Raw genomic sequence first — 20,497 nt, forward strand, 5'->3', positions numbered from 1 at the left:
TTACAGCCTCTGGGAAAAAGATCCTTCCTCAGTCTGGTGGTTCTGCTCTAGATCACAGATTCCTGCCCGAAGGGGAGTCTTTCAAGAAAGAGGAGGCAATTTCCCTGCATCTGCTAGTGATGTCTGTGGTGGTGGTGGTATTGGGGGCAGCTGCTACAAACAATAGTCTATGCAGCTTTCACCACCCCCAGCAGAGTCTTCATCTCTACCACAGAGAAGCTCCCATGCCACACAATAATGCAGAAGAGCAGGACACTCTCTTCCACACATCTATAGCATGAGCACATTTGTGAGTCTATTGCAGGGCTGACGCTTACAGCCAGTTCAGAACCATCAGCTGACCTAGCATGCCTCTTTTTAAACTGGAGTATGAGGCTTGCAGAGTCACTCTTTGTGTGTAGACATGTAAACTACACACAAAGGCCCCTTTAAGAATCATTTAAATTAAATGATGGAATTGCTGAGTTATATTCCAGATGCTATTGTGACACATCTCAGGAGTATTTGAAGGCTTGGGAACATCTTGAGATAAAACCTCATTTGTTTGGGGTGATATAAAGGCAAAAAGCAAGTATTGTGCTATTTACAAGTATAGCTCGATGGTTTCAGTCTTCCCTGATTCTAGTGCATAGTTCAGAACTGTATAGATTCTGCAGGCCTAGTGTTTTGATACTGACAGATGGCTCCTAAGAATTTAGTGAAATACATAAGAAAAGTGTAGCAGATCATTTGTTAGCATGCACTATATCCCCTGACAGTTCTATTGAAGTAAACGGATATAACAAACAGCAAGTAAGATGTGGAAAAAAAAACCATGTTCAACATAAAATTAAGCTCAGAAAGGGGTTTTCCTCCCTCTTTATGGATCGTCTCCCGAGCCACACTCCAGTCCACTTGGTGGCGCCCCAACGCTGGCTTGTCAACACACATTAAACACTAAAGAAGAAGAGCTTACACGCACAGCAATGATGGCGGCCATCAGTGTTGCTCGAAGCAGTTGCGGACTGATAAATGGTTTGAAGGTGTCCTTAAGGAGCGTGACGCGAGTAAAATATGGCGCAGTATCTGCAACAGTACCGCAGACGAGTTTGCATCGGTCGTGCCGCTGGTACTCTGTCAGCCACCTGTCCGTTAAAGAGAGGATTGACCAGAAGCGACAGGCGGCACTGCAGGGGGGAGGTCAGCAAAGGATAGAGGCACAACATAAAAGGGTAAAATCAGCTAACGCAGACTGAGGCTGTTATTTTTTATATTAACACATATTTCTTTTAATTGTTTAATATCATATGCTTCAAATGCATTGGCAGCCAGGAGGTTGGTGTTTTAAATGTCAGGCTCAGGGGCTTGTTTGTTTTGCTGGTCTCTGTCACACACACACACACACACACATGTAAGTAACTCTTAAACTAAAGTTTATTATTATCATTGTTATTATTTGTTTTAGCCCTGAAAGGGTTAATTTTATTTAAACAAAAAACTTCACAATAACAAATGTTTTTAAGGTATATGTAATGATTTATTTTATGAGATTGGGTTAAACCTCTGACAATAAGCAGCTCACAAACTGGTAAGGGATTAAATAATAAGACCTGACAAATTAAGGAAGTAAACTCCTATAAAGAGGCAGCTTTGCTTATGATATTCAACACTTGGAACACTGATCTAAAGCAACCAGACATTTCAAAACCATAGCTTTTGCAGTGTGGCTGGCAAACTTTCTGATGGGTGACATATCTGATGCATGACTGTAATAAATTTACCATTGTGATGCGGTCCAGGGTAAGCTGACAGCCAGGGAGCGAGTGCAACTACTGCTTGACCCTGAATCCTTTGTAGAGACAGACATGTTTGTGGAACACCGTTGTGCCGACTTCGGCATGGAGCAGGACAGAAACAAGGTAACAGGTCGCGCACAAATACCTCTTGCAGCAGCATGTTTGTTATTTTGCAACATTTTCAGTGAATTTTGATCATTTTTTCTCTCAAAGTTCCCCGGTGACAGCGTTGTGACAGGCCGAGGTAGAATCAATGGCAGGCTCGTTTATGTTTTCAGTCAGGTACAGTTTTCATTCATTGTACAGAAAACCTACATGTGGCAAAGCGTGGCAACTCGATTTTATGTGACATTCTCTTTGTCTTGCAGGACTTCACAGTTTTTGGCGGAAGTCTGTCCGGAGCTCATGCACAGAAGATCTGTAAGGTATACAGATGTTTCACAGTAACATTAAACATCATGCTTGTCAGCTGTGAGCAAGTTAGCATCTGTATGGGTGTGTTTGTCTTTGGTCATCTCCTCATTTGATGTACCACTTTTAAATCAAATTTGTGGTCAGATCATGGACCAGGCAATGACAGTCGGGGCTCCGGTAATCGGGCTGAACGACTCTGGAGGAGCTCGGATCCAGGAAGGAGTGGAATCTCTGGCTGGATATGCAGATATATTCCTGGTATTTAATTTATATATTGTTGTGCAGACCTTTTCATGTAAATCAATTTAAAATGTCAAGCTTTGCACCTGACGATTTTTGAGCTCAGAAGCTTGAAGCCCTACATTTTTGTGGGTTTAACATTTCACATAAATGGCGGGAGTCATGTCCGTAAACTCATCATCAACAGCTGGTGTCGTATTTCTGACACTGTACGTGTTCTTGTTTCCAGAGGAACGTGATGGCTTCAGGAGTCATCCCTCAGATCTCCCTCATCATGGGTCCGTGTGCAGGAGGAGCCGTGTACTCTCCTGCTCTCACAGATTTCACCTTCATGGTTAAGGTATGTAGCTGACACAGTAAAATCCACTGTAGGTAAAATATTAGTTTTATGCTATTTAAGCTGCAAGAAATATGAAAAAGTCCTGAAATATTTCCAAATTGGCATGCAAATGCTATTTTGTGTTTAGAGAAGAGATGCATTCAATTCCAATATGCACAGAAACATTTGTGTTTGTGTGTTTAGGACACGTCATACCTGTTCATCACAGGGCCTGATGTTGTCAAGTCTGTCACCAATGAAGATGTGACTCAGGAGGAGCTTGGTGGAGCCAAAACTCACACCACCGTGTCCGGTCAGACTCTTTTTAGATATGTGGATGTTGAAGAGTTTTGTAAACCAAGCTGTAGCAATCACTGGTGCTTTACCAGCACTGGCTTTAGGTTTGTCACATTTACCAGTCTGAGCCGGTCTTGAGCCACCCTTCATTTCTTTATGTTTTTCTTCCAAAGGAGCCAGGCTTTACTTATATTTGTTTAAAGTGGTCGTGAGCAGTAGTTTTCCAGGATTTCTGGTGTTTTTCAAAGTTTTCTTTAGACATTGGCTGCTTTTTCTCTCATTTTCAGTCCTGACTTTTTTAAGAGAATCTTTTTAACACTTTGGCAGGCATAAAATTGTATGTTTTGCACTAAGAAGTGATTCCCAAAAACTGAATAAGTGTAGAACAAAACAAGAAATAGCAGGCCTAAAAACTATCTGCTGCAATTAAACTGTATGTGAAAATCACGTCATTAAGAAATTGGAAAAAAGAGACCTGACACAGTTTACTGCCATCTGTAAAACACAGTGGAGGATCATTCGTGGTTTGGGGATGCATTTCAGCCAGTGGTTTTGGAGATTTTGTCTGAATTGATGGAATTATGAACACAGAAAATGAATGTAGTGCATGATGGATCCATCGTACATGACCATCTGGAAAGCATCTGATTGGCATGAACTTCATTTTTTAGTACAACGGTGATCCCTGCCAATTCAATAAAAGCATACCTAAATAGAAAACACACAATGGAACCCAGGCCTCAACCTTATTGAAGCAGTATGGGAGAATGTTGACAGAGAATTGAACAAAAAGCTGCCAACATCCAAAGAAGAGCTTTGAATGTCCTTCAGGAATTCTGAAGACTACTTACTTAAGTTCATGCCATGTTGAAAAATAAAGGTAGTCATACCAAATATTGACTTTCAGGCTTGTTAGAATTGTGCAAACCTGCTTTTGCTTTATGCAGTTTGTTTTCATTCTTGTTTGCATGTTTCTTTTGCCCATTTTCCCAGCACAATATACAGAAATGAGGGGTGGTTAAAGACTTTTTCACAGCATCTTTTTAAATCTGTTTAGCAAATGAAATCTAATCAAGGATTACTGCTCACGTCAGGATGTTTAACTCATCTGAGAGAAGCTCTCGTTAAAATGTCTTATTGCTTTTTCATAGGTGTGGCTCACCGTGCTTTTGAGAATGACATTGAGGCTTTGCTCAACCTGCGAGAGTTTTTCAACTTCCTGCCACTTAGCAATCAGGATCCCGCACCCATCAGGGAGTCCCATGACTCTAGGTAGGCAGTCACCTTTGCCCTCATTGAACTAATCACAAATCCCCTCCTTTTTTGTCTGATATCTCATTCGTTTTTCAGCGACCGTCTGGTACCATCATTGGACAACATCGTCCCGTTAGAGTCAACTAAAGCCTACGACATGTTGGACATAATTCATGCAGTATGCGCACAAACATACACCTTCTAACGTGTACCACAACATCTCATTTCCTTTTTGCGTGTGTTTAAAAAAAAAAAGTTCTCTTTCTCAATCAGATAGTAGATGAGAGGGACTTCTTTGAGATCATGCCCAACTATGCCAAAAACATTGTGGTGGGATTTGCCCGTATGAATGGGCGCACTGTGGGCATTGTGGGTAATCAGCCCAAAGTAGCTTCAGGTAAGAAAAATATGTGAATAGCTAACAGTTAAAAACAAAAAACTCAATCCATTCAGTCCATTTTGTACTTGTCTTGTTTGTCAGGCTGTTTGGACATCAACTCCTCAGTGAAGGGAGCCCGATTTGTTCGCTTCTGTGATGCTTTCAACATTCCCATCATCACGTTTGTGGACGTGCCAGGCTTCCTGCCAGGTATTCTTAGATAATATCCCCATGCATGTACACACAGGCTGCAGTTGTGTGCAGCGCATGTTTGTCATGCTGAAGGTCATGACTTAATCGGTTTAGTTTAACGACCAGTGATTCTCTGATGAGCCAGATGAGACTGAACAGACCACCTGCAGAAAATCTGATAGTCTGAACCCCCATCCAATAGAACTGCTGTGTTTTCTCTCAACAGGCACAGCTCAGGAGTACGGAGGCATCATCCGACACGGAGCCAAACTGCTTTTTGCTTTTGCAGAGGCCACTGTCCCAAAAATAACCATCATTACCAGAAAGGTGTGTGAGGTTCCTCTTGCACATCTGGCTCAGCTGTTTGTTGCATAATGCCCTGCCTACAAAAAGCACTTCCAAGTTCAGTAAAATGAAACTGCCACGTTGAACTGCGAGCAGTGATGATAACTCAATACCCCAGTGGTTTTTCAGAATAAAACCCTCTGTAATAATTTCACTGGAATCTTTTGTCTGAATCAGCTACAAAAAAAAAAGTTAACTTCGCATTTAATCAGTTTTGATTCTTTTACATCTGCATTCATTTACTGTCTGAAATGCTGCTTGTTGCTGAATTAATCCTTTTATTTTGGTCTTTGCATCCCAGGCGTACGGAGGAGCCTATGATGTGATGAGCTCAAAGCACTTGAGAGGAGACGTGAACTACGCCTGGCCTACAGCTGAGGTCGCTGTCATGGGTGCCAAGGTACACGTTACATCTAGGTTTTTTGTTTGTCCCTTTCTCTCTGCTTCCTTTATTTTTAGTGTTACCTTCTTTTTTTTTTCCTCAGGGTGCCGTTCAGATTATCTTCAGAGGAAAGGAGAACCAGGCAGAAGCAGAGGCTGAATACGTGGAGAAGTTTGCTAACCCTTTCCCAGCTGCTGTCAGAGGTAAATCTGCTTTTCTTTTTCGACTGTTCCTGCTCTTTATCTGCTGACAGTGTATACGCCAACAAACCGAGTACATCTTTATCCGACTGTGCTCGTTTTAGGTTTTGTGGATGACATCATCGAGCCAGCGACAACTCGCAAAAAGATCTGCCAAGATCTAGAGGTGCTGGCCAGCAAGAAGCAGGTCAACCCCTGGAAGAAGCACGCCAACATTCCTCTGTGAAAATGTTCTCCACACTAACACTATGGAAAGGCATTTGTATTGACTTTTACATTTCAAATGAAATTGGGTTTTTTGCAGACAGCAGATCAGCAAACTCAGTTTTCACTGTTTTCTCTCACCCACCTTTAACGGTACCTCGTGACATTGGGAGCCTGTCTAGTAGATTTAGTTTACCACTCCACTGCAAGCAGCAAATGAAGATCACTCCTGATTTCTGTTAAGTATAATTGATTTTGTATTTGGAGGAAATACTAGAGCACTCGCAACAAAATCAGGATGTGTATCTTTACTACTTTATAGTTTATATTAAATCCCTAAAAACATCTGAAATAAATGACCCTGTAGTCACACACAGTGGCCATATTGGCAACTACTGTTGATATGGCTATCTAAGAAGCCAGAGTTTTGGTGTTAGCAGCAAATGCAAACATAGTAACGTTTGTTATCATGTGCAATGTTTTCAGAGTTGTTCATATACTATATCAGTTTTTTACAGTTCGGTGCTTTCAAAAGGCACTTAAAACATTTGATGTCCTCCATTTAGGTCAAGGAGACGTCCTCACCAACAGGAACTGTGCCTTTTCTCTGTGGCAGGCTCTGTACTGTCATCTGTAAAATAAATCATGGCCTCAATATACTGCGTATTTATTCATTTTTTTTCTTCTTAGTTTTAAAAGTCATGATTCCCAGAGACGCTGGATCATATCTGGTGGAATCTCAGACATTGTTTTAAGTGTGCATGATCAGATCCAGCTCCCACAACAGACACACAACGGGATGGAGCTGGTGTAGTTTCATGGTTTATGGGTAAATGGTAATAGCTGAACCGGTCACACAGTTTTCAACAACTTAAAGGGCATAAAGTCTGAGGGCCAGCCCTTGTACAAAATTGATCAACTATACCTCAAATTTTGCCTTTTTGTTTTTGATTGAATTTAGTTTGTTTCCATAGTCAATTTTTGTTTAGTCTTTAAGCATAGTTGGATGAGTCTGATGTGGAAGAACCTGACAGGCCTGCACAGAGCTCTCACCTCAACCCCCATCAAACAGCTTAAGCTTGAACTAGAATGGATACTGTGAACCAGGACATCTCACCTAACATCCATGTCCGACCTCACAAATACTCTTCTAGATGAATGGGTGGCTTAAGACTGTTGTCTGTATATTCAATAAATCCATATTGTGGTTTTAAGGAAGGTTAACTGTTCATTCTTCACATTAAACACACAAGTGGAAAGCTGTATCTGACAACAACAGACACTAGCCCATGAATTGATTACAGATTTTATTTTATTAAAAAGAATTTAAGTTCACAGAAAAAAAACAAACAGGCTTTTACAGTATTTTGGGGCAAATGATGTCAACTGCACTGCAGAAAAGATCCAATTGTCTTTGATATTTACAGGACTGCAAACCAGCCAGTGAATAAAGGTTGTAAATATTGAGCTGGGGGAGGGGCATGGCTGAACACATTCAAAACACATTCAGACAAATCTGTCATACATAAAGATCCATCACTGCACTGGATATGAACAACAAATCTTCCATCTTCTGAATCTGTTGACACTGATTGCAGGTAGCAAAATGTTTTCACCTGTAAAATGACCAAACTGAAGAGATAACCTGTCGTAATACTGAACTGCGAAATGATTGCAATCAGACCTACAGCGCGTGGAAGCTGGTATCATCGGTATCCTATGACTTACAGGTGTGGAGGGGAGGGGCTAGAATATACTTTTTAGTATGTAGGCCACAATTTGGCAACAAACAAGGTACATATCCAAGAAAAAGCTGTACAAACATCAGACAAAAACAAAAACACACTTGATTTAAAACTTTAGTACTAAAGCTACAGAATTGAAAATATGTTTACTGTCTTTTTTTTAAAACTTTTTTTTTAATTAGTTCAAAAAGCCGTTATTTAGGGGTTGGAGGGTTGTGTGTGCAGAAGATTTGAGGAGGTGTGGATTCTCTCCGTGGTCGGTCAGATGTGCACCTTCACTGTTAAATAACACCACTCTCTCTTTGCTTTGACACCACATGCACACACGGCAGCTACATCACGTCCTCCAGGTCGGTGTACAGCTGTTGACCTCTGTGTGCACGTTCCACTGCCTAACCGGGGTCACCACCAACACTTCACACGCATATCACGCACCAGCACCAACACATACGACGACTCAGAGATGGCAGAGAGAGGAGACGGGGCAGTTGGTGGTATTAAGAGCAAAGATATAGAACATTTAGTTGGATTTAAGATGGGGTGAAGTGCAACACCAAAAGAGGGGGGTGGGGGCTGTACAGAGTGTTACGCTGCAGACTGGGAGCCCAAGCAAACAACTGTACATGTGTGTAACGGGGGAGGCGAGGGGGGAGGGTTGTAAAAACTGCGAGTACTCGTCGGCCGGCTGCAGGATTATGCAGCCAGAGCGCCATCAGAGGTACTGCTAACAAGTGCTAAACCAACAGGCTGAAGAGGAAGAGGAGGAAGAATACAAGCAGGACAAGGCTCTTGAATAGTTCAGACTACACTGTGGATCCTCCGATCCGCCTGACTGAAGAGGGCGGATCCTCGCCTCCAGGTGAGATCCTGCAGTTTCAGAAGATCCTCTTGAAAAGCATCCTTCCATCATGTCTTACAGAGAAAGAAAAGTACTTCAAAAATGATTTTTTTTCTTCATCTTACGAGTCTTGATTGGCAGGTGATCTGGGCTAAACCTTCCTCTTCCATTTACTCTTGATTAGCATCCTGATCTTAGGATCTTTTCCAGTTTCCAGATCAGAACATGGGCATGCTGAATCCCTGGAACAATGAAGATGAGAAAGTCAGAAAACCCTTCCCGAAAAAAAGTACATGCTCTATATAAAAAGTGCGGCAGTGTTTGCTCTTTTGCTACTTAAGTTCACTTCATATGCAGGGACTTTAAAAACTCACCTTTATGTCTGTACTGTGAAAAAGCCAAAACACTTTCAGAATAACTTCATGAATTTTTAATCAGTGAAACTGAATTTGATGCTTGAAATTGTTGGTTTGCTTAGCCATTTCTAAGATCAAAAGTTCTTAATTAACACGAGAAATAACTAAATACACTTTGATGCCAGAATTTTGGTAAAAATATTCCAAATGTGAGCAGGTGTTATTGTTTCAATGGCAACTTTTCAGAAACTATTCATCCAACTTTAATCAAATTGTGCTGATTGATGAAATGCATCTATTTGACCTCTACTCTGGCTTTGGATTTGACCTTCTTAGAAGCAGGAACTGAAATCTGCTGGTGCAAATTAACAGTACTTATTTTTAAAACATACTAAAATAATACTTTTCATTATTAAATAGTCTGTTTGTGGAACATCTATAAGTGAAACCTGCATGTCTATATGTCATAATATTGTGTGTGCATTGTTAGATCGAAAGCACATATGTAGGGGAAAAAAAGCCTTTGTTTAAATTACTGAATGGGGCAAACTACATAAAGACCTTTAACTGCTCAGCTAAAGTAAAAAAATAAGTAACCATAAACAGATGACATAGAAGACATAAGCTTATAATCTGTGATTAATGCACATGAGTGTAACGTATGAAAAAATTATATATCTTGGAAATGTTAGCCAATCAGATATATTTTAAACAGAAGCTGAAATTTGTTGACCAGTGTAACGTTAGAGAAAGGACTTCTTTAAATCAGTTTTTCTGTGCTTTTGAAAGCTTAATTTCTCCTCTTATCCTTCATTACCTATAGTCTAACTTATTACTACTTTATTTTTATTTTGTTCAGTTTTCTTTTCGATATTTAGTTGGCAAATCATCACTTACCGACTCGTCTTCAATCATTGCTGCAGAGTCAAAGAAGTCTGGTCTTAATTCCGCTCTTTCACGTCTGTTCCTTGAAGGTGGCTATAAAAGGTCAAATATGTTTTAAGAAGCCATGTCAGAACCAGAACGAGAAAGAAAAAACTGAAATCTCATATCAACTAAATGAATAGTTTATAACTGACCAGGTCGATCACCATGGTGTCTTCAAACTCCTCGTTCATGTCCTCCAGCTGGCCCCGTGATGACATCATCACATCTTCAAAGATCGGCTCTGCGTCATCCTCCATCAGCCCACGCCTGAAAGGGAATGCCAGGTTACGATTATCATGGTTACTGTGACTTTTAGGGTGGATAAAAGTTTGGACAGAATTTGTGTTTCCATTTTTACCCAACATCTTCACACTACACTTACGGTTTATGAGCAAAACACACACTTACACAGTCTGCCGGACACCCTGATTGCTGCGAGACTTGATGTAGTTCATGGCTGTTCGGTCCTTCCTATTCACCTCTTCTATCTTCTGCTGGCCGAGCCATGACATCTGCATCTGAGGACTGAGGACAAACGAAGACACATGTCCATTAGTTCTGCTGCTGTCTTGTAATTTTAAAAACTGGGCTAACGTTTCTATGTGCATCTGCACCTACGGACAACATGTGCATGAACCCACTTGTGTACGAAATCGTTCTCTGATCCTGGCTCTGAGTCTGGGTCAGGCATGTGCTCTGCTGGTCTGTTCTCTCTGAGGACTGTTGAGGTGAGCTGAGGAGTCTGAAGTGCCCCAGGTGTCTGTAGGGTGTCATTGCGCATCATCCACGAGCCCTCTACACTACTCTCCTCTGAATATGAAGCAAACAGAGTAATTTCAGTTTCAGCAGGAGGAGTAAGTGTCTCATCTCCTGTAAGAGATAAAGTTCAGTTAAGCCACCCCAATAAAATGGGTAATCCTTCATCTCTGCTCACCCTCAATACGTTTCTTGTGGAGTGGCGGTCGACCCTTCTTGCTGCGGACTGAGCCGGTCTTGCTGCTTGAGCCTGACGTAACAGACATGTGGTCCTCGTCTCCTCCGGTCAGCAGGCTGTTTCTGTAGGAAATCAGCGGCAGCCACACGTCCTCCCGACGCTCTGACATCGACTCTGACATGAACTTCTCCAGGTACGAGTGGCTGTGGAGGCAGCAGCATTTTATAGCATTATCCTTTTTCTTTTTAATTAATAAAATACGGGCTGGAGTGTTAGTGGCTCCATAGTGTGGTTTACACCATTGCCTAACAAGCTAAAGATTGCTGGTTTGGTCCCGGAAGGAGACACAAATCCCGTTGGGGTTTTGTCGGGAAGGCCATCCAGCATAAAAACTGTGCCGAATCAAACATGTGGAGCTACCAGCTGCGGGGACCCCTTGTGAATAATGGAGCAGGGGAAGATAGGTATATAAAAGCTGGAGTATTAGCTGATGATAAATTGGATAGAAGTACTTACACTGTCTTTTTGTCCTGGCGGATTAATTTCGAGGAGAATTCACTCAGGACTTCCAGGAAGGCCAAGTTTATAGGAGGAAACTCTGGTCCTCGAGGATTCTGGTACTTAAATGCAAACTCTATTCCATCCCTGACACAATGGAAAGAACAACAGAGAGGAGAAACAATGAGAGATGGCAATAAAGAAAGCAACACCAAGTTACACGAGTACTAAAACTTTACAAACAGTTGGTGTATATAACAAAGACTCTTTTAACCTCAATCTACCCTTATTAATTATTAACGGTGTATTTTTTGTACTTAATTCATGTAACTTTAAAAGCAAATAAAAACTTGTGTCTGCTTTATGCTTCCTATGTGATTCCAAAACTGGTCGGTAAAAGTTTACTTAACATTTTGCTCCCAGGCTTGAATAAGTTGTTAAAATAATTTAATTTCACATCCTCAACATGCAAGAATTAACCAAAATCCTGCATGAATTATTGGCATTTCAATGTAAAGACAAATTGGAATCACTCATACTCTTTTAATTTATGCTAAAAGTATCAATCTTAAGCTTCCGTTTACAGAGACACCACAGCGCTCATGATCTCACTTGTGTAGCGTGGCAACAGCCTCTCTGGTCTTGATCTGATCCAGGCCAAAGGTGAGGGCAAAGCGCCGGGCCAGCTCCTTGATGCCGCTCACGTGAGAAGACGTTCGGTCCAGGTTGGGACCCTGATCCTGCAGCAGCTCATTGAACAGCTGCAACACATGAATGCATAGGAGTTAGTGGGTATGCACAGGAGAGCACTTGTAACTTTAAGAGTACACAACAGGAAGCTGTGTAAAAAGCACCATCACCGTCTCACCTGCTGCAGACTGAGGATGAGTGTCTTGGCACAGAGGATTTTGTCCGTCTGTCTGGTTTTACTGAGAGTCTCCTTGATGATGTCGCCATAGTCATTATAATACTGGGGCAGAGAAATGAAACTATTAATTCACCCAAGTTGTCTGAATTAATGCACTGAATCTCATATCACACCCAGATTTGCATCAAAGGTAAATTTAGGTGAATTAAAACCATTTTTTTCAATTCCACAGTAACTCAGCTCCATGCATGCTACACACAAACCTTCATATAGTGTTTGAAGATGTCAGCAGCAGCAGGCATGTCTACAATGTCGTAGATGATGAGTTTACAGAAAGCTGCAAGCAGGTTTCTCCTCTTGTGGAGGGCCTCGATCTTGTTGGCTTCATCCTCCTCATCTCCCTCTACAGGCACAAAGACAGTAGTGGACAACAATGAGAAAGCTCCCTACCTTCTCTCAACCTTTAGTAATTGTTAAAAACTTCTTGGATCCGAAACAGAAACCACAACATGATCCGATCTAACTTCTCTCTCACCCATGCTCTGGCTCTCATCATCCTGGTCGATGAAGACGTGGTCTAAGACGAAGTTTAGCAGCTCATTTTGCAGAGTGCTGTCTGGGTTGAACACCAGGGGCTGGAGGCCCTCTCTGCCACCAGAAATCAGCTGGTGACTGAAGATCATCAACAGGTCACAGAGAAGCATGAATGCCTAAACAAGAAATAGCAATATTGTCACAGCTTGACCAAAGAGTCTTTATTTCAAAAAACAAAACAATGATATGTAGAGATAACAGAAAACATGCATCCTTTACATAAATCGAGAGACAACGTTGATTTCAAAGCTCTTCTGTTACTCACGACACAACAACATCTGTTACCTGCTCTTTAACCGGTGTGTTGACATTAGACAGGCACTGCTGACACACTGCCAGGAAAGACTTGACCACTCTCCTGAGAGCCACCAGGTCATCCTGCACACAGAGAACATCACACAGACATTGATAATCAGCCAAAATAATGAGTACTTTAGCAAGAGTCACTAATGAACAGCTGTGACAGTCAGGCTAGCTGTCTTTGTCATCCTATCAGTATGAATGAAGGAATATTATGAATAATAATTCAGCAACACTTTTGATGTTTTCAACAATGTTCCAGATAAGTTATGTCCTATATGGGAGCTGAAGTCTTGGTAAGGTGTTTAAGTGTTAAATGAGACAGATTTGGGGTGAGTCCCAGACTGAGGACTGGGGCTGTCTGACAGTGAGATGGATTTCTACACTAAGCCACCCCCCTCTGCAGAAATACAGATAAGCCCGTGTCCCTCTGGGCCACTGATGCTCAGACATGGCAGCATTCACTCTGAGCCACTGACCAATAATAAAGCTATACTCTGAGTGCGGTCTGTTAGTGAGGCTGGTCGAGCACCTTGCTGGGAACCCCCTCTGTGATCTTGACCAGCTGCCACAGGATGGAGTAGTGGGAGCACTGCAGGGCTTGGACAGCTATCTGCTCTGGCATGGAGCCCTGCTCGATGCCCGCTTTCAGCAGCCGGTAGCAATTCCCAAACAAATCCCACCGTGTCAAATCATGGGCACTGAAGCAGAAAACGAGAAGAGCACACACTGAAATGATCACATTTATTTGGTGGAAAATTTCTTCCAAAACACTGAATGAATGAATGGATGAATGAATAATAATTCTTGCAATAGAAAAATGCGAACTAAATGTCTCCCTACAGATTTACACAAATCTTATCTGGAATGCTAAGCTAATAATCTCAGATTCTGTAATGATTGTCAGCCAGAGTGACCAATGATAATAATCCATATTTTTATCTTGAAACAGCTGCAGATCATACTTGTGGAAGGCTGTGAGTCGCTTGAGTGTAGATAACACGTTGTAGATATCGTCATCGTCTGCCTCCTCAGCCTGCAATAACCAACATCTGTTAGTATACAAGACTCAAATGGGTACAAATAGTGCCCAGTTTCTAATAGTCTACCCAGCCAGCTACTGTGCCTGATACCTCTTGCAGCAGCTCTTCGACCGAGTGTGCAAAACGATCGGTCATCTCATCAATAAGCTGTGATCGGGCAATGTCCACACGGTTCATGATGGTGTACTCTTCAGAGCAGAGGATGCTGTATGTCTTGCTGCAGGCCTCAAGCACATCGGTCTCTATGTGCTTCTCCACAACCAGACGGATCTGCTTTAATAAGGCGTCCAAGTGCTTCTCCATGCGCCCAGCGCTGTACACGTCCAGGTCAAAGTACTGGGGGATTTGCAGCAGGTTGGCTACCTTCTCCGAGTCTGCCTGGTACTTTGGGCAAAGTAACGGAGAGACGAGAATTAAATAAAGATAACAAAAAAATTATAGTGTATGAGGGAACAAAAGTTACAAAACTAGCACAGAAGGACTAAAACGGGAAAGAAAGACCCATCAATCAGCATGCAACGCTTGGCTTCTGTTTCTCAGTGAAATAGTGAGTGACATTTTACACATATAGCCAGCAGACTTTAGAGATTGAGGGCGCAAAGTATTCAGCAGCAATTCTCACAAGTAGATCATTTATTTTGACAAACTGATCGGTCTTCTAGCCAAGTCATTTATCACTGGTCTCCCCCTTGACAGCCATGGGCAAGCTAAGAAAAGCCTTACCTTGGACAACAGCATGGGTAAAGCCATGATGAAGTGCTCTGTCAGTTTGTTCTTATCATCTATCTGGGTCTTCCTCTCCTTTGCTGTCAGCACCTGGACAAATAAATAAATATATACACACATCTGTGATTCTTTTGTTGGGACCAAAAACTGCATCATTTTCCACCTCTTTATATGACCAAAAAAGGTATTAATGAGTAGGAAAATTCTTGCTATTTCTGTTTAACAACATAACATATTCAAGAAGTTCTCTGCCTTGCTAAAATTATTTGCTGGAGTCTTATGCACATAATTACATATTTAAAAAAAAAAAATCTGAAAAAGTGGAGAACAACAAAAGTTCAATACAACAGAATCAAATGTACAGATGAGCACATTAACACACTCTGGTAAATAAGGTGGCTGCTTTTACACTGAAGTATAATACATCGTCACATTTGAGATTCACAGTGAATTCCCCTTCAACATGCCCACTTGGCAGGTACAGTCATGTGAAAAAGCAGGTTTTTACTGGACCCCATACAGTCCTGTGAAACGCTAAATTCACCTTGTGATACAAAAACTTGTAGAACCACTTTTAGCAGCTGTAATTTGAAGTAATCATTTTCTGTGGAGGAATTTTGCCCCACGTGTCTTTACAATCTTACTTCAGTTCATTAACGTTTGCGGGTATTTCTTTGTGCACAGCTTTCTTGGGATCCTGCCACAGGATTTCATTCGAGTTGAGGCGTAGACTTCTTTACATATTGTGTTGTCGATTTTTGCCTGTGATATACTTCTAGAGTTGCAATTTCTGTAGTCTCTCTGAGATTTGCATGCTATGTCCTTGGGGTGAATTTTCTGGAATGTCCAATCCTGGGAGGACTGCAGCAGTGTTAACACACACCTCATATTCTCCAGACCAGCAAACTGCCAAATGTTCAGCTTTTATAGAGATGCTCAAACTTGCTGATGACCAATTAAGTGCATCTGATTATTAGTACCTGGCTCATACTGTCCCTCTTAACTCCTACTGAAGCAGTAAAGGTTATCACATGACTGCATAAGGTTTCATCTGCAACATTCAAAGTGAATACTCTGAGTGTTTCTGGGGTATGATATGTGTATACTTTACACACCCGTTTGCCAGTGCCTCTGCCAACAGGTGGGTGTGCCTCTGCTGCCTGTCGGATGGTGCACACCATCAGCTCGATCAGCGCACTCTCCTGCCTGTCAGACAACACTACAGGGAAAAACAGAAGACGTTTGAGCAGAGGAGAGACAAAGACGCAGGAAGAAACAAATGTGGAAAGAAAAGAGAAACCGAATGACAGCAAAGGTCGGAAACAGAGAAAAGGATTAAGGGACAGAAGAGTTTCAGGGAACAAGATTTTATTACATCATCTCTTCTCTCTGGTTCTCAGCGGTTGTATTTTATTTGATTCAGCTTCTCCCAAAGGAAATAAGATCAGTGTGTAATACTGTGTGCCTTACTCTCTTCTCCCTGTACGGGCTCCTCCAGCAGCAGTTCAGTCATACACTCCCAGTCTTTCAGCAACTCTTGAGAGCTTTCCCACAGAGAGTCGACAAGGTACGCTGCATGCTCGTGGAGCTACACACAAAATCACATTGAAAGAGATTTCAATCTGCAGGAATCATCCTGGAACTACTTAGTGTTTGTGAGTGCCCAACATCTAAAACACACACAGTATGCTGATAAGATGTGTGTTTTCATGAGCGTTACCTCACTCTCCAAAAAGAACAGCACTAGCATACGGATGAGATTCCCATTGGGACTGCTCCTCCCTCTGCGTTTAGCCAGCGCTTCTTCTGCTTGCGGGTCATGGCGACTGAATAATCTGACAGCGAGTGAGAAACAGACAGAATAAGAGTTTTACAGATTGAAGACTAACAATGTTATTACACCAACAATGCCCTAATTAGACTCACTTTCTGTGAAGAAACTCTCCAGCAGCAACAGCGACCGGCCGGTGAGCAGAGTACACCAGGTGGTACACATTCTCACAGTCCTCGTTGGACAAAGCATCTTCACTGCCCCTGCAGCAGACAATTTGCACACAGATTAATCAAGTTTAAATCAATCCGAGCTAGTTATGAGAACAATATTAAACACGGGAAATAACTGAAAACGCCCAGAGGACGAAAGGAATAATTAAAAATTAACAAAAATATTGCATATAAAGGGAAGTCAAGGGAAACAGCAATCAAAAACTATTAAACTAGTTTACACTAAACTACCCAATCTATTTGTGAGTGTGACTGAGATCATCTCCTTAGCTAAAGTGACCCAGGAACTGAGTGTTCAGTACATGATAATCCTCGTCTTAAGCATGTGATCATAGCCAAAATATCATCTTATGCTAAAATGCTGACCAGAATCTAAAAAGAAAAGAGTTTCATATGTAGGCATGCAAAAATACAGAGAAAGATCAAAGCTACTCACTGCAGAATGAGTGTGACCAATCTAATGGCCTCTACAGCCACGTCATACTCCTTATCCAGTGTCATTGATACTATTCGGTCCTGCCAAAACAGATAAAGTTGAGCAGAGAAACAACTGCAGAGAACTAGAATAAATAAGGAGAAACAAAAGAGAATTCAGAAAACTAAAAAAAATCTAAACACTGCCCATGTCTACTGTGGAGTTGCATGAAAGCAGCCTCAGTTCTCGCTGCTAGCGTTACCTTGAAGCGGTTAGTGAAAAGCTCTAGTTTGGGGAACAGTTCTCGGTTTGTGTACAGGTTCTGCAGAGCCTTCAAGCACTTCAGACGCACTTCTCCTTGCTAGAAAAAAAAAAAAAAAAAAGGTTCAAGCTGGCCAAACATCTTAAATAAAATCCTGCTGTGGTGTGCTACACAACTACCATTCTGTATCTGTGGAAATATCATTCATCCCTTTGCATTAAATCCAGTGGTAAATATCAGCCAAGGGTTGTACAAAAACTCCAAAATTTGTTTAAATTTTGTGTTCTTACTCTATCATGTAGAGTCCAACCAACATATTTTAGGTAACTATCATTAAGGAATGCGTCGCTGTACATCTTCATCCACACTCCGATTTCCTCAATACAGATGGCCCGAATTTCAGCGATCGCATCCCTAGAAAGTAAGAAAAACAGAATCACCAAAATACTTTCAATATTACTCTTAAATCCTCATCATTAAGGAAGGGGACATTTAGAGTATGTACCTGTAACGATGCACAAAGATGCCCTTGAAGATGGAGTTCATCATGTTCTCTATTTCATCTTGGTTTTCCTGAAGCTGTATAAGGAAAAACTCAAAGTTAAAGACAATGCTGAAACTGAAAAGGACATTTTCAAACACCCGGATTTACAGCTAAGTAGTACCACAACCACCTATGATAATCTAAGACACTTAAAAAGTAAATTCTTCTGTGATATCGAACCCAAACCCACCTCCTTCCTCTTCTGTAGCAGCAGTTCCAGCTTCTCGTTGGCACGTTTGCCAGCTATCTTGTTCCTCTCAGCCTCGTACTGTCTCTGGGTGTTGTCCTGGTGAATGCTCAGGTTCAGCGCTACATTTACCAGTGCTGTCATCAGCTTCATTGCTATGCAGAGATAACAGCATTCAAAACCTTTAGACATTTCGTCCTGGGAAATACACTTTCAATCTACCTAACAAAAGTCCAGATTAAACTGTGCAATGTCAAGCAGCAGAAAGTTAATAAATAACTGTTAGTACAAGACACAAAACAGACCTAAACACAGCAAATTATTAGCTGTTTTTCTGTCTTTATAACCACAACGAGCTTATTTCGATCAGTCCTAAGCAAATGTAATTATTATTATCTCCCACTATAATATGACTTGTGTTATCAGCCCATGTGGAGGTATTTGCGGAACAATTACTGCTTTGAGTTCAAACAAATATCATGTTGTTGGTACCCGCTAACGTGGACGTGTGCCTGAAGGCTCGCACTTGAGAGTCAGACAGTCCAGTGAGGAGGGAGATCACAGTGTCCATCATGTACTCGTCATAGATGATGCTGTACTGACACTGACGGATCAAAACGCTGATAAACTCGCAGAAGTTGTAACGGAACTTTTTCCACATAGGTCCTGGCATGGTAAGAGGATAATCTCCACTATCCTGTTGAAAAAAACAAAACATAGACAGATTACAGTTATTTTAACTTCTTGTTCTTTATTTTTTTGCTCAACTGAAACACGATACAACAATAAACTGCTTTGAGCTGTCAGTTAGATATCATCAAATTTGTCCACACATCTTCAACATAGTGTAATATATGTGCATAACTAAATAATACAGCAATGCTTTCTTGCAACTGTTTAAATTGTGTTAATTTCTGCTTATTTTAGCAGATAATTACCTCATCGAACTCCTCGGTCATCTTACGGATGATCTCTGCATTCTGCATGTTCCTGAACATCTCAATCCTCACGGTGCCTGGTTACACCCAAAAACAGCAGATTTGGTAGTCTTGTTTATAATGCATGCACATAGGAGGACAGATTTAAGTAAAACACGCCTACCTTTGCAACCTGAGCACTGGATGAAAAAATTGATCAGGTCCAGCAGCGCCAAGTCTCTGTCCTGTTTATATGACTCAATCCACTCATCCACTACTGACTGTATACAGAAAATAATAATCAAATGACAAAAACAGTGAAAAACATACATTTAAAAAGCTTCAAACAGATGTAATACATTATAATATCTGATTACATACTTAAATATTTTATTTACACTGATGCTTATGAAATCAAACCTGTGTTCACCCACCTGCATGGCACTCTTTCCCAATTTGACCACTTCAAATAGAGTGACTGGGTCTCCCCCATCTCCGTTATGTTGAGCCACACCGTTGGCTTTCCCTCGCCCTCTGGCCACACTCACAGTCTTGTCTGTCGGTGACTTCCGTGGCTTCTTGTTGGATGTCTGAAATCAGGGAAATGTCAGTTAGGAAGTTTGTAAAGAACCCTTTGTATGTACACTCATCCCCAAACACAGACTTGCACACAATGGGAAATATAACAGCTTCTTCCTACACCACCCATTACACACTTCAAATCCACCAGACAAAATCAAAGACATGCATTGTCTGTTAACCAGATTTTTTTCCACAAGTTTCCCCTTTCTTAACAAACTCTGGTACCGGTGCTTGTTTGCCGGGTCTCCCTCTCTTCTTTTTTCCTTTCATCTCTGGATCTTCCATCTCACTTATGCTCATACTTATTCCCACAGTGTCTGTTGCCCCAGACTCATTGGATGAGTCCCTGAAAGAGCAAACCACAAATGCATTTCATTCATTAGCATTTAATGATTGTATTCATTAGCCAAATTAAATGTTCAATTCCACTGACAGGCAAACAAATGAATTGGGTGAGTTAAAAAAAAAGAAAAAACACTAACGCACTTGTCACTTGTGTTTCCACATACCATTTCAAAACCATATTCTTTGAGTTTAGAACACTATAAAGGTCAATCAAAAACATGTCTTCCCAAAAGTAGCAAAGATCATTTTAAAGTAGCATCCAGTCCTACAAATATCTTTTATCAGCTACAGCAAACAAACCTTTAAGGCCAAATGTGATAAAACATGCCAGGTAGCCTAAAAAATCTAAAACAATTACTCATGGATTCATTTAAATTAACCTGGTTCTGGATGAGTGAACGATGAATGGAT

The 20,497-nt window shown here is 41.3% G+C and overlaps 2 protein-coding genes across 2 annotated transcripts in view; one reads left to right on the plus strand and one right to left on the minus strand.

The window, feature by feature from the left end:
• The first annotated feature begins 959 nt into the window (after positions 1 to 959).
• On the plus strand, positions 960 to 6,660 carry pccb (propionyl-CoA carboxylase subunit beta). The gene is made up of 15 exons (XM_003442879.4): positions 960 to 1,211; positions 1,779 to 1,898; positions 1,989 to 2,057; positions 2,144 to 2,200; positions 2,334 to 2,447; positions 2,659 to 2,769; positions 2,953 to 3,061; positions 4,197 to 4,317; positions 4,396 to 4,477; positions 4,573 to 4,696; positions 4,781 to 4,888; positions 5,097 to 5,197; positions 5,517 to 5,615; positions 5,701 to 5,800; positions 5,902 to 6,660. Exons 1-15 carry the CDS (start codon positions 966 to 968, stop codon positions 6,021 to 6,023), a joined length of 1,683 nt encoding a protein of 560 aa, XP_003442927.1. The 5' UTR covers positions 960 to 965; the 3' UTR covers positions 6,024 to 6,660.
• A 635-nt stretch (positions 6,661 to 7,295) lies between these two features.
• The window catches only part of stag1a (STAG1 cohesin complex component a), a 40,045-nt gene continuing 26,843 nt past the window's right edge, over positions 7,296 to 20,497 (minus strand). Inside the window, exons 3-32 of the mRNA XM_003443014.5 lie at positions 19,967 to 20,087; positions 19,594 to 19,749; positions 19,344 to 19,440; positions 19,181 to 19,257; positions 18,735 to 18,939; positions 18,246 to 18,397; positions 18,017 to 18,090; positions 17,802 to 17,925; positions 17,512 to 17,610; positions 17,271 to 17,350; positions 16,757 to 16,864; positions 16,551 to 16,665; positions 16,301 to 16,418; positions 15,946 to 16,049; positions 14,828 to 14,920; positions 14,195 to 14,488; positions 14,027 to 14,097; positions 13,594 to 13,762; positions 13,047 to 13,139; positions 12,703 to 12,877; positions 12,431 to 12,570; positions 12,168 to 12,269; positions 11,912 to 12,060; positions 11,318 to 11,446; positions 10,802 to 11,004; positions 10,509 to 10,677; positions 10,276 to 10,392; positions 10,020 to 10,134; positions 9,838 to 9,918; positions 7,296 to 8,826 (exon numbers count right to left, since the gene is read on the minus strand). Of these exons, the coding sequence (XP_003443062.1) occupies positions 8,803 to 8,826; positions 9,838 to 9,918; positions 10,020 to 10,134; positions 10,276 to 10,392; positions 10,509 to 10,677; positions 10,802 to 11,004; positions 11,318 to 11,446; positions 11,912 to 12,060; positions 12,168 to 12,269; positions 12,431 to 12,570; positions 12,703 to 12,877; positions 13,047 to 13,139; positions 13,594 to 13,762; positions 14,027 to 14,097; positions 14,195 to 14,488; positions 14,828 to 14,920; positions 15,946 to 16,049; positions 16,301 to 16,418; positions 16,551 to 16,665; positions 16,757 to 16,864; positions 17,271 to 17,350; positions 17,512 to 17,610; positions 17,802 to 17,925; positions 18,017 to 18,090; positions 18,246 to 18,397; positions 18,735 to 18,939; positions 19,181 to 19,257; positions 19,344 to 19,440; positions 19,594 to 19,749; positions 19,967 to 20,087 (3,754 nt within the window). The 3' untranslated portion in view covers positions 7,296 to 8,802. The remainder of the gene's footprint in view (positions 8,827 to 9,837; positions 9,919 to 10,019; positions 10,135 to 10,275; positions 10,393 to 10,508; positions 10,678 to 10,801; positions 11,005 to 11,317; positions 11,447 to 11,911; positions 12,061 to 12,167; positions 12,270 to 12,430; positions 12,571 to 12,702; positions 12,878 to 13,046; positions 13,140 to 13,593; positions 13,763 to 14,026; positions 14,098 to 14,194; positions 14,489 to 14,827; positions 14,921 to 15,945; positions 16,050 to 16,300; positions 16,419 to 16,550; positions 16,666 to 16,756; positions 16,865 to 17,270; positions 17,351 to 17,511; positions 17,611 to 17,801; positions 17,926 to 18,016; positions 18,091 to 18,245; positions 18,398 to 18,734; positions 18,940 to 19,180; positions 19,258 to 19,343; positions 19,441 to 19,593; positions 19,750 to 19,966; positions 20,088 to 20,497) is intronic.

Source organism: Oreochromis niloticus, linkage group LG19, assembly GCF_001858045.2.
Source record: "Oreochromis niloticus isolate F11D_XX linkage group LG19, O_niloticus_UMD_NMBU, whole genome shotgun sequence".
NCBI lineage: Eukaryota > Metazoa > Chordata > Actinopteri > Cichliformes > Cichlidae > Oreochromis > Oreochromis niloticus.

Excerpts from the sequence above, each read along its gene's own strand:
- pccb (XM_003442879.4), top strand. The coding sequence starts at position 966 with ATGATGGCGGCCATCAGTGTTGCTCGAAGCAGTTGCGGACTGATAAAT. Across the intron at positions 3,062-4,196 it reads AACTCACACCACCGTGTCCG|GTGTGGCTCACCGTGCTTTT; the intron begins GTCAGACTCTTT and ends GCTTTTTCATAG. Across the intron at positions 5,198-5,516 it reads TAACCATCATTACCAGAAAG|GCGTACGGAGGAGCCTATGA; the intron begins GTGTGTGAGGTT and ends TTTGCATCCCAG.